General features: G+C 43.1%; 1 protein-coding gene across 1 annotated transcript in view; it reads left to right on the top strand.

Annotated features, from left to right (window-relative positions):
* The window catches only part of LOC129815108 (S-adenosylmethionine mitochondrial carrier protein-like), an 83,133-nt gene that overhangs the window by 34,331 nt on the left and 35,126 nt on the right, over positions 1–13,676 (top strand). The window contains exons 3-5 of the mRNA XM_055868482.1: positions 763–867; positions 999–1,019; positions 1,059–1,089. Coding sequence (XP_055724457.1) covers positions 763–867; positions 999–1,019; positions 1,059–1,089 — 157 coding nt within the window. The remainder of the gene's footprint in view (positions 1–762; positions 868–998; positions 1,020–1,058; positions 1,090–13,676) is intronic.

The raw sequence follows: 13,676 nt of genomic DNA, 5'->3' as shown, positions 1-13,676 counted from the left end.
TGCCACTGCCACCTCAGTGCCACATTCCCCTCTGCAGAGTGAGATTGCCTCGGTGATGGTAACGACAGCCGCTCGCACCCAGGGGAGTCAGGGGTACGGTGCGGGGGGCTCCTCGCCTCCCTCAGTCTGGGAGATTGCTTCCCGTTACCGGTGCTCCCCAGTATTTCCGCCCCATGCAGCATTAATGGGAAATCAATCGGAGGAGCCCAGCCTTAACCGAGCAGGAGGCAGCAGCCATAAATATTCATGTCCATTTTGAGAAGTTGTTTGAACTCCATATTTCTGTTGACATATGGGGTCTGTGTTGGCATTTGTATCTGGAGGTATGAGGGGTGGTGGGCCGGAGAGGTATGTGTGTTTTGCAGAGGGACACAGATGGGCAATGAGGCAGTGACAGTGACCTGTTTACCTGCTGCTCAGGTGTCATGTGATTAAGAGTTGGTTTGTCAGTCACACAGGCCAGGACTGGGTCATTAAATTATTTCAAAGGAGCAGCAGGCCTACACTAACACAAACACCAGGTAGTCTATTCACCTTTGCTGTCTGGTAGCTTACTGTTTAACAGGTTTCTCTTAATCTAAATCAAACATACAGTACAGGGGAATAGATAACAATTGTATTTCTCATCTGTTGACTTACGAGTTTAACTGTTCGTTACGTGTGTGTGTGTCTCTGTGTGTGTGTGTGTGTGTGTGTGTGTGTGTGTGTGTTTGTGTGTATGATCTGTTCTGGGTGTTGTAATGTCCTATGTTCCTGCTCTAGGTCCCATGTCTGATCAGTGTGCCTACTGAGGAGGTGAAGCAGAAGACTCAGGCCTTGCTGTCCTCCAACACCTACCAGGTGCTGCTGGCCACCCTCAGAGAAGAGGTTGGTCTACACCACGGCCCATCAACGCCAGCACATTTGTTTTTCCATCCTCTCCATGTGTTCCATGCATGTGTGTGTGTATCCAGACAGTGTTTGTGCGTGTGTCGTACACCTATCTTGTCTCTGTACAGGGTGTCAGAGGCTTGTACAGGGTGTCAGAGGCTTGTACAGGGTGTCAGAGGCTTGTACAGGGTGTCAGGAGTGCAGTACACAGAGAGGAAGGTCTGTTCTACCACACACACCTTCCCTTCTACACTGAACAAAAGTGCATCCAAGCTTTCTCGTTGCATTAGCCTCCATCAAACATCATTGGCAAGATCATGGACTTCTCTTGATATGTTTTTTGGCAGGTGTACCAATATGCTTGTATGTATGCAGCCTACACCACCATAACATGTCAGGTACTGTACTTGTAGAATGAGACGATTCAGAATTGATTAATTCATGATAACTGTGTGAAAGATGGTTTTATTTTCTCCCATTATACCTCTGAAAGTGTTCTAAATCCCCTTGGGCAGAGAGGGAAGTGTTCTAAATCCCCTTGGGCAGAGAGGGAAGTGTTCTAAATCCCCTTGGGCAGAGAGGGAAGTGTTCTAAATCTCCTTGGGCAGAGAGGGAAGTGTTCTAAATCCCCTTGGGCAGAGAGGGAAGTGTTCTAAATCTCCTTGGGCAGAGAGGGAAGTGTTCTAAATCCCCTTGGGCAGAGAGGGAAGTGTTCTAAATCCCCTTGGGCAGAGAGGGAAGTGTTCTAAATCCTCTTGGGCAGAGAGGGAAGTGTTCTAAATCCCCTTGGGCAGAGAGGGAAGTGTTCTAAATCCCCTTGGGCAGAGAGGGAAGTGTTCTAAATCCCCTTGGGCAGAGAGGGAAGTGTTCTAAATCCCCTTGGGCAGAGAGGGAAGTGTTCTAAATCCCCTTGGGCAGAGAGGGAAGTGTTCTAAATCCCCTTGGGCAGAGAGGGAAGTGTTCTAAATCCCCTTGGGCAGAGAGGGAAGTGTTCTAAATCCCCTTGGGCAGAGAGGGAAGTGGATGGAAACACTGAACTATTGTTTTTTTCTCTGTTTCATTTTGCACAATTACTTAACCAAGACCAGTTCCATCTGTTTGAATCGCTTGATTAATCCAAGTAATTAGAGATGTTATAAATGGAAAACAAAATGAGGAGAAAACAAGCAGAGATTGAACATTGAAGCAGTCCCCTTGATGAAGGCTCACCTTTGTAATGGAGAGCCCACTGCTCCCTCCCGCTCTTTGATTCATCATCTGCTGGTTAATTGCACCTGCAGAGCGTGGTAACGTCTCATGGATTCAGGCATTTATTCCCACCACAGGTTTTTTTCTTCTTCTTTTTCATTTTCAATAGATTGAGAAAGAAACAGAGAGAGGGAAGAAAAGTTGTATATGAAGGTGACACTCGTTTTTCGGTCTCTTTTTTGGGTAATATAGTCCCCTACTGCTGTGCTAGCCTGTTCTTATTTTCTGCCTCACTAAACCAATGTTATTCACACAAATTCCATTCTGGACAGGGAGGCAAAAAAGGACAACAAGGCTCTCTGATTTCTCCAAGGGGATGTGAATAAATGAATACATTTCGAGGCTGGTGCCCGGTCTCTGTGCATACTAAGGGCCAGATGAAACAGGCGGGGAGAGAGGCAGAGGAGCGCCTAGGATCCTCCTCGCGATTGGCTTTGACGTGTGTCAGGAAGGTAATTCATTTCCTCAGCCGGCTATCCGCTATCTCATCCTGCTCGGCGACCCTGTCAAGATAACTTTATTTAGCTTGAGCGGCGCTCCCCCAGCACGGCCATCTAATTGGGGTCCTCTCTATGATGTACATTCATTAAGGATCCTTCAGAAGTGATTTCTGATAGCAAAGATCTCACAGGTTACGGCAGGAAGGGAGTGTGGCTGTGTCCAGGATGAGGGGTTACACAAGTAGGGAGTGGTGGAGAACTGATTCACAACTGGCATGATTATGTTAGGTAGCACATCACTTTTCTTATTTATTTATTCATATATATATATATACAGTACCAGTCAAACATTTTGACACACCTACTCATTCAAAGGTTTTTCTTTATTTTCACTATTTTCTACATTGTACAATAATAGTGAAGACATCAAACTATGAAATAACACATCATGTAGTAACTAAAAAAGTTTTAAACAAATAATATCTTCTAGATTTTAGATTCTTCAAAGTAGCCACCATTTGCCTTGAAGACAGCTTGCACACTTTTTGCATTCTTTCAACCAGCTTCACCTGGAATGCTTTTCCAACAGTCTTGAAGGAGTTCCCACATATGCTGAGCACTTGTTGGCTGCTTTTCCTTCACTCTGCGGTCCAACTCATCCCAAACAATCTCAATTGGGTTGAGGTTGGGTGTTTGTGGAGACCAGGTCATCTGATGCTGCACTCCATCACTCTCCTTCTTGGTCAAACAGCCCGTACACAGCCTGGAGGTGTGTTGGGTCATTGTCCTGTTGAAAATCAAATGAAAGTCCCACTATGAGCAAACCAGATGGGATGGCATATCGCTGCAGAATGCTGTGGTAGCCATGCCGGTTAAGTGTGCCTTGAATTCTAAATAAATCACAGACAGTGTCACCAGCAAAGCACCACTACACCATCACACCATTTTCTCCATGCTTCCCGGTGGGAACCAGACATGCAGAGATCATCCGTTCACCTACTCTGCGTCTCACAAAGACACGGAGGTTGGAACCAAAAATCTCAAATTTAGACAGATTTCCACCGGTTTAATGTCCATTGTTCGTGTTTCATGGACCAAGCAAGTCTCTTCTTCTTATTGGTGTTCTTTAGTAGTGGTTTCTTTGCAGCAATTCGACCATGAAGATTTTGTTGAGATGTGTCTGTTACTTGAACTCTGTGAAGCATTTATTTGGGCTGCAATTTGAGGTGCAGTTAACTCTAATGAACTTATCCTCTGCAGCAGAGGTAACTCTGGGTCTTCCTTTCTTGTTGCGGTCCTCGTGAGAGCCAGTTTCATCATAGCTCTTGGTGTTTTTTGCAACTGCACTTGAAGAAACTTTCTTGAAAGTTCTTGACATTTTCTGGTTTGACTGACCTTCATGTCTTAAAGTAATGATGGACTCTCGTTCTTCTTTGCCTATTTGGTTACTACATGATTCCATATGTGTTATTTCATACAATGTAGAAAATAGTCAAATAAAGAAAACCCCTTGAATGAGTAGGTGTGTCCAAACTTTTGACTGGTACTGTATGTTTGATGTATACTTTCTTAATGACCTATTACATTGTTTATCTTTGTAAAGCTGAGGTATCATTTAGGTTTCAGACAGATCCAGTATGAAATAGCCTTAAATGAGAAATCCAGCGCAAGCAAAGTGATTTTGACTTGTCTGTGTAAAAAGAAAGCACGTACTTTAATCTAAATACAAGTTGTAGTGACCACCTCTGTTCAGAGTACTGCTTCTCTTCATCACTAGACGGCACAATAAGAATATTCCACTCAGTACAGCCAAGAGGATCACCATCGCAGACTGTGGAGAGCTTAAGTAGTGTATATAGTGCGCACCTTTTTGACCCAGAGCCTAAATAGTGCACTATAGAGGGGAGCTGGTATGGAGTAGGTGTGATGGGTTCTTAACCCTCTGCTACTGTGATATCAATGTGAAATAATCTACAGTGGATCTACTTTTTTCCACCCTGGTACTGTGATATCAATGTGAAATAATCTACAGTGGATCTACTTTTTTCCACCCTGGTACTGTGATATCAATGTGAAATAATCTACAGTGGATCTACTTTTTATTGTGCCGTCTAGTGATGAAGAGAAGCAGTACTCTGAACAGAGGTGGTGAAGAGAGAACATCAAAAACCACACAAACTGAGGAACATGCCAAAGTACATAAACAAAAGATCTAAGCAAGGGCTTAAATTAAAAGTATTTACCACATACATTTACATACTACTGATTGTGATGATTTGCTGGGCTTTTACAATGAATCACTGATAAACTTTTTTTCTTCTGTTCCATTTTACATGAACATTTGAGTTATTTAGCAGACACTCTTATCCAGAGAGACACATTTGGAGTATTCATCTTAAGATTGCTAGGTGAGACAATCCTATATCACATTTGAACTTAGAACATTTTTCCTCAGAAAAGTCAAGTGTAATGTATGTATTTTGTATTTATGTATTGCTGCTCTGTACACAAGCCCTCTCTTTCCTCTCCAAACTGGCTTATAACATTATGAGTACCAATCACCCTAATAAAATTGCTAAACTTTTTAGAGAGAGAGAAGAGAGAGAGAGAGAGAGAGAGAGAGAGAGAGAGAGAGAGAGAGAGAGAGAGAGAGAGAGAGAGAGAGAGAGAGAGAGAGAGAGAGAGAGAGAGAGAGAGAGAGAGTGTGGAGTTGTGCTTGATGGCTGGAGAGGATAACACAGCTCCGTCAATCCACCTTATCAGAGAAATGACTGTCTGCTTCACTTACACAGCACTTCCTAAGCGCAAACTAACAAATTACTGAATTACTATCAAATAACATAAGTGACGTTCATCACACAAAAAGAAATTGAAACAGTCTAGATCAACTCCTAGATCAAATATTACATTTCAGGCCAAGAGTATATGGGCACTCCATCCAAAATGTCCACTATTGTCATGCAGAAAAAAGTTTAGCAATTTTATTAGGGTGATTGGTACTCATAATGTTATAAGCCAGTTTGGAGAGGAAAGAGAGGGCTTGAGAGAGGACTTCCGCTGAAGTTGGTTCCTCTCCTTGTCCAGGCGGCATTCGGCGGTCGACGTCACCAGTCTTCTAGCCATCGCCGATCCACCTTTCATTCTCCATTTGTTTTGTCTTGTTTTCCCACACACCTGGTTTACATTCCCTCATTACGTGACGTGTATATAACCCTCTGTTCCCTCATGTCTGTGTGTGGAATTGTTTGTTGTAACGTGTATGTGCATTATAGACTGGTTTGCTACGGGATATTTCAACCCATATTTTGTTGTTCTGGGTGCCGTCGGTTTTGTCTCATTAAACTGCTCTGGTTATTACCCAGTTCTGCTCTCCTGCGCCTGACTTCCCTGTAGCCAGTTACGCACCTCTTACAGAGAGAGAGAGAGCGGATGGTAGAGGTGTGGGTGTGTGTGGGGTGAGGCGACCATGTGTGTTTGGGGAGGTATCTGGTGTCAGCACATATTTGGAGCTGGTATTACCCGTGCAGACAGGCTGAGGGAGAGGAGACACAGCTGTTGCATGCTGCTCCTACCAGGCAAGGAGGAACCAACCTTCACACTACAACCTCCTCATTTCCCTTAGAACCTCCACCCTGCTGGGACCAGCTCTGTCTGATAATCCAGCCCCGCTGGAGCAGTTGGCCTGAGCTGACTCACCATCACCACCTGGATTAGCACCCCATGTTTATAACCCACTAACCATGTGTACCAAGGTATTTGGAGGGAGTAGACATGAAGCTATCCATGTTGAAAGAGCATCAGAAACCACACTAAGTAGGCCAATAGAATGAGATCAGAGACATCATAAAAAGGCATCATTGGATGAAACATAGAATGGAATTGCATGGTCAAAATGATGGAATTTGCAAAGCCTTTACTAACTCACTTTCTGGACTGAAAGCTATAGCCTGTATTACACATTGAAATGAACTGGTCTCAGGAATACTCATTTTGTTTTAACGATTAAATGTATGTCCTGTTGAAACCTTTACTCTTCTGTTGGTAGCCTAACCCCTTAACAGACTTCTGTTCATAGCCTAACCCATTAACAGACTTCTGTTGGTAGCCTAACCCGTTTAACAGACTTCTGTTGGTAGCCTAAACCATTAACAGACTTCTGTTGGTAGCCTAACCCATTAACAGACTTCTGTTGGTAGCCTAACCCATTAACAGACTTCTGTTGGTAGCCTAACCCATTTAACAGACTTCTGTTCATAGCCTAACCCATTTAACAGACTTCTGTTGGTAGCCTAACCCGTTTAACAGACTTCTGTTGGTAGCCTGACCCGTTTAACAGACTTCTGTTGGTAGCCTAACCCGTTTAACAGACTTCTGTTGGTAGCCTAACCCGTTTAACAGACATCTGTTGGTAGCCTAACCTGTTTAACAGACTTCTGTTGGTAGCCTATCCCATTAACAGACTTCTGTTGGTAGCCTAACCTGTTTAACAGACTACTGTTGGTAGCCTAACCCGTTTAACAGACTTCTGTTGGTAGCCTAACCCATTAACAGACTTCTGTTCGTAGCCTAACCCGTTTAACAGACTTCTGTCGGTAGCCTAACCCGTTTAACATACTTCTGTTGGTAGCCTAACCCGTTTAACAGACTTCTGTTGGTAGCCTAACCCGTTTAACAGACTTCTGTTGGTAGCCTAACCCGTTTAACAGACATCTGTTGGTAGCCTAACCCATTAACAGACTTCTGTTGGTAGCCTAACCCATTAACAGACTTCTGTTGGTAGCCTAACCCATTAACAGACTTCTGTTGGTAGCCTAACCCGTTAACAGACTTCTGTCGGTAGCCTAACCCATTAACAGACTTCTGTCGGTAGCCTAACCCGTTTAACAGACTTCTGTTGGCAGCCTAACCCGTTTAACAGACTACTGTTGGTAGCCTAACCCGTTTAACAGACTTCTGTTGGCAGCCTAACCCGTTTAACAGACTACTGTTGGTAGCCTAACCCGTTTAACAGACTTCTGTTGGTAGCCTAACCCGTTTAACAGACTTCTGTTGGTAGCCTAACCCGTTTAACAGACTTCTGTTGGTAGCCTAACCCGTTTAACAGACTTCTGTTGGTAGCCTAACCTGTTTAACAGACTTCTGTTGGTAGCCTATCCCATTAACAGACTTCTGTTGGTAGCCTAACCCGTTTAACAGACTACTGTTGGTAGCCTAACCCGTTTAACAGACTTCTGTTGGTAGCCTAACCCATTAACAGACTTCTGTTCGTAGCCTAACCCGTTTAACAGACTTCTGTTGGTAGCCTAACCCGTTTAACAGACTTCTGTTGGTAGCCTAACCCGTTTAACAGACTTCTGTTGGTAGCCTAACCCGTTTAACAGACTTCTGTTGGTAGCCTAACCCGTTTAACAGACATCTGTTGGTAGCCTAACCCATTAACAGACTTCTGTTGGTAGCCTAACCCATTAACAGACTTCTGTTGGTAGCCTAACCCATTAACAGACTTCTGTTGGTAGCCTAACCCGTTAACAGACTTCTGTCGGTAGCCTAACCCATTAACAGACTTCTGTCGGTAGCCTAACCCATTAACAGACTTCTGTTGGCAGCCTAACCCATTTAACAGACTACTGTTGGTAGCCTAACCCATTAACAGACTTCTGTCGGTAGCCTAACCCATTAACAGACTTCTGTTGGTAGCCTAACCCATTAACAGACTTCTGTCGGTAGCCTAACCCGTTTAACAGACTTCTGTTGGTAGCCTAACCCATTAACAGACTTCTGTCGGTAGCCTAACCCATTTAACAGATTCTAGAAGTCTGTGCTAAACTGCTCTCCAGCTGAGTGGTAGTATGGGGCTAATTGTTTCCGTCTCACTCAGAACCCTCACATTGGATATTATTGGCCGAGTTTTGCCTTGGTTAGAGATGAGAGTTTATGATATCAGTTTATGTAGGCCTATCTCTCTCCCCTCTCCTTTTGTCATTAATCTCTCTGGTTAATGTGTTTGGCAGGACTATGGATGAGGTTCTGTGTGCTATGTGCTATACACACACACACACACACACACACACACACACACACACACACACACACACACACACACACACACACACACACACACACACACACACACACACACACACACACACACACACACACACACTTCCCTCACATGCACACACTCCCCTCACACACACTCCCCTCACATGCACACACTCCCCTCACACACACTCCCCTCACACACACTCCCAGTGGGATGCAGTTTGGCAGGTGCTCCTCTACAGCTCCTGGTGTATATCTGAGAACAAGCCTCGTGGCCTCCGCTAGAACAACAAGCAGAGGTACTGATGACTAATAGACTTGGATGAGGAGGTGGATTCTGGATGAGTACACAGGCAGGATGGAGACAGACAGACACCCCTTGTACAGGGCCAAGGCCCAGAGTCTTATCATTGGCTGGGAGACAGGACATGGTTGTGTTCAGCTGGATGAGGAGAGGAGCATGATGATCCATAGGAGGTTGAGCCACAGGCACCCATGGATCATACATCTCATGGTTATGTGTCTCTGACTTTGCTGCAGAGTATTCCCCATCAGGGAAGTGATTCATAAAGCAGTCCCAGACTGTCATACGTGTTTGTGCTTGTGTGTTGATATAGTGGACTCTCTGAAGGGCTTCAGTATCAGCAGTATTAGTGAAGTATGTGGGGTGATTGTGTGAGGACTGACTTGACCAACGTTGCTGTCCTTCTAGAGAGGTACTTCATGTGCTAGGATAACCAAACACTGATTAATATTTGTATCTATTGCATCACTGCTGTAGTTATGTGCATTGGTGGTGTTCTATTTAGGCTTATTGACATTCAAAGATGACAGTTGTATTTGACCACGATGAGAGCGTAGAAAGTATGTACTTTACATCTACATTAGCCTGCACTATGTGTCTTACTACCCATTGATGGGTATTACACCCAAACTGAAGAGAATGCAGTGATTATTATTTTTTTTATCCATTTCTGATTGTTGACCAGATCTCAACGATTTCTCAGGCATTTGACCTTTCAGAGAAGCTGCAGGGACACCCTAGCTGGATGTCAGTGTTCATCAGACCCAGGCCTTTAGGCCAGAGGGAATCTGTTTGTAGCAGACACACACAGGACACAGGGATTCACAGCAAATACTCCCACTCTGACATGGTTTTTTATATCTATTATTCTATTATCCAAGGCTAGGAGACAGTTATGTTTGAGCTGATCATTGTTGTCAGGGTCGGTGGTGTGGACGTGACCAACATGGCTGCCGTTAGCGGTCTGAAATGAGCATATCTCTCCAGGTCTCGGGGCTATGTTTGCTTCCCACAATTTTCTGCGTGATTAGCTCAATCCAAGCAGAAAACTATCCGGGCCCCACACATGTGTTTCCAATAAGGACCGTGGGCCTGGTGAGGAACCCAGAGAATCAGAGAGCGGGGGGGGGATCTAGAGGGGGGAGAGTAGGACAGACTGGAGTGCGGTCAAGAGAATGAGAACAGGGGGAGAGGGTAGGAGAGTGGTGGGGGATATAGAGGAGAGAGGGGGGAGAGTAGGAGAGACTGGAGGGGGGGTCAAGAAAGAAAGAAAGAAAGAAAGCAATATGTGACTCACCACCTGGATTCGGTCTTATTTAGCAACATTTGAATTTCTGTTATTTACATTGGATAAAAGTAGAGACTCAGAGATACAAAATGGTGTATCATACACTACAGTTGAGGAAACAATGGGAAAGTAAATCTGCTTTGAAAGTTGATCAACTTGTAAACTCACTTTTGAGAAAACTGTCTTTCATGTTTTGATACTACTATTGGAGAGCCCTTCTTTGTCTACACCCATTCAGCATCGTTCCCACCCTCTTAAGCCTTAGCCCCACCCATCACTTTAAGGGTTGATCCAAACCAACCCATCTCAGAGAGAGAGAACAGCTCACTGAACATTACTCGCACTATCACTTTATCTGTGGTTTCGCGTTCAGAGCGTTCAGGACGATCTGGCCAATAAGTAGGGTTGTTCCGAAAGCTCACAACTACAGTCAAGGACTCAAGCTAACATTGGCTAGCTACTTCCAGACACATAATGAGAGAACACCCCAATCTGACCATTTTACTCACCCTAGCAGAGCTGGTTAGGCTTTTTCACATTATCCAGAGCGTTGGTGACTGTACCTGTGCTGCTGGCAACAATTGAATTACACTTTGTCGCCGACGTTTACTGACACCGGACATATTCAACGAGTGTTTAGCGTTCAAAAATGCATCAGTTATTCTGCGCTCTGGCACACTAAGACGAGAGTCTTTTGTTAAAAAATGTAGCTAGATAGGTAAACAATGAATCCCAACGCATGATGTAACATTAGTTAGCAAGTCAACCAGCTAACGTTAGCTAGCTAGCTAACAGTACTCTTTAACTTGAAATGAATATACTTTGTCAAAATTAGAGTGGAGTCTTTTGTTAAGACATGTAGCAAGCTAGCTAAACAATGGACCATAAACACAACTCATGCCGTTACTACCCTACATGAATCTGTAGGTAGCTAACCACCAGGTTCTATGGCTATAACTAATCAAGCAAATGTGTCTGAGATACGAAGAATAAGATCATACACATAACATTAGCTAGCTAACAGTACACTTGAAATTAAACCACTTTCTGTCAAAATTAGAAATGTGTAATATCTGAAAATCTTACCAGTATACATCATGGTTGGACGCATCTCCTGTCTGATGTCATGCATGGTTTGTCTTAGTTTGACAATGTATTCCAGACAGGTGTTTTCTCTATCTCCTTAGGTATCATACTCGAATTCCACTGATTTCAAAACTCGGTCCTCCAGAAAGTGGAGAGCATACCCATAACGTTATCTAGCTAACAGTACACTTTAACTTGACATTATGTTTATGCAGTTTACTAAGCAATACTTTTTTTTTAAAGCCACATTAAACACGATTACCTAAACACGATTACCTAAACATATTAATCAGCTCGAATAGACAGATGCTATATGGTAGGCCAATCCAAACTCATCTCTCAGCATGTCCTGCCCACTCATTATCTCAGCCATTCATGGCTAGCGGGAAGGTTGCTCACTTTTTCTTTGGCTAACAACTAGGCTCGTAATTTAACAATTTTATTCATATTTACAGATGGCATACACGTTTGATATTAAAGCACATGAAAGTTGTGTTGTTGTATGTGTCAAATTGCTATGCTTTATCTTGGCCAGGTCGCAGATGCAAATGAGAACTTGTTCTCAACTAGCTTACCTGGTTAACTTCTTCTGGCTGCAAGCCCGACGTCGGTACACTTATGACAAGAGCCAGCTCAAGTGCACGGCGCGAAATTCAAAATATATATATTTTTTAAATATTTAACTTTCACACATTAACAAGTCCAATACAGCATATGAAAGGTACACATCTTGTGAATCCAGCCAACATGTCCGATTTTTAAAATGTTTTACAGGGAAGACACAATATGTAAATCTATTAGCTGACCACGTTAGCAAAAGACACCACTTTTTTTACTCCACCACTTTTTTACTCCATCAGTAGCTATCACAAATTCGACCAAATAAAGATATAAATAGCCACTAACCAAGAAACAACTTCATCAGATGACAGTCTGATAACATATTTATTGTATAGCATATGTTTTGTTAGAAAAATGTGCATATTTCAGGTATAAATCATAGTTTACATTGCAGCTACAGTCAGAAATTGCACCGAAAGCAGCCATAATAATTACCATCACCAACTTCAAATACCTAATTACTCATCATAAAACATTTCTGAAAAATACATAGTGTACAGCAAATGAAAGACAGGCATCTTGTGATTCCAGCCAATATTTCCGATTTATTAAGTGTTTTACAGCGGAAAAAAAATGTAGCGTTATATTAGCTTAGCACAATAGCCAGAAATACTTGGGCGCCGGCGACTACGACAGATATATGAAATAACATCATAAAATGGTTCTTACTTTTGCTGATCTTTCATCAGAATGTTGGACAAGGTGTCCTTTGTCCAGAACAGTCGTTGTTTGGATTCAGAACGGCAACTTTCCCTCTTCATTTAGCAAGCGCGCTAGCCGGGTGGCACGACACTCTCCATGTCAACAAACGGAAGAGAACGGAACATGGCAAAACTCCCGAAAAAAATTCAATAATCTGATGAAACTATATTGAAAAAACATACTTTACGATGATATGGTGACATGTATCAAATAAAATCAAAGCCGGATATTGTAGTCACCTATAACGGCAGCTAAACAAAAGGCAATCCCACTGTCCAGCTCGCGCTCTTCAGAGTACCGAAAATTGGGGACACGTCATTCCAAGATGATGTGTTCCATCTCAGACCAAGATAATCACCTAATTTCTTCTCTCACAGCCTCTTGACACCCAGAGGAAGGTGTATGACGTGCATGTATACTAATAGATCTTGTGCCCATTTATAGGCAGGAAGAAGGACAGAGCATCAATTTCAGACTTTCCACTTCCTGGTCAGGAAATGTGCTGCAGAATGAGTTCTGTTTCACTCAGAGAAATAATTCAAACGGTTTTAGAAACTAGATAGTGTTTTCTATCCAATAGTAATAATAATATGTATATTGTACGAGCAAGAATTGAGTACGAGGCCGTTTGAAATGGACACCTTTTATCTGGCTACTCAATACTGCCCCTTGCAGCCCAAACAGGTTAAATAAAGGTGAAATAAATAAATAATTTAAAAGTTCACATGTTCAAAAAGGCCTTTCTACCAAAAAATGCATTTTGATAAAAAAAAAAAAGTTTTATGTTCAAACAGCTCTCCTGTGAAGTTGTGACTTGCGACATACGCCTAATTTCCTGAATCTGGTCATATAAGCTATAGAGGCATAGAGGCTGAAGGAATCAATTTCCACCATGCCAGGGCTTTATCACCTGAGGATGGGGGGATGGGATGGGAGAGCAGAGGATGAATACTGTAAATCTCTATCACTGTAGAGAGACGTTGGGAGGGAGAACCCTGTAATTAGAGGTTAACCTCACACTTGTTTAACAGTGCAACTACTCTTTCATGAGGGGAAACTGCTTAGTTACACTCCT

This window comes from Salvelinus fontinalis, chromosome 18, assembly GCF_029448725.1.
Source record: "Salvelinus fontinalis isolate EN_2023a chromosome 18, ASM2944872v1, whole genome shotgun sequence".
Classification (NCBI taxonomy): Eukaryota; Metazoa; Chordata; class Actinopteri; order Salmoniformes; family Salmonidae; genus Salvelinus; species Salvelinus fontinalis.
This window is presented reverse-complemented; position numbering and strand designations above follow the sequence as displayed.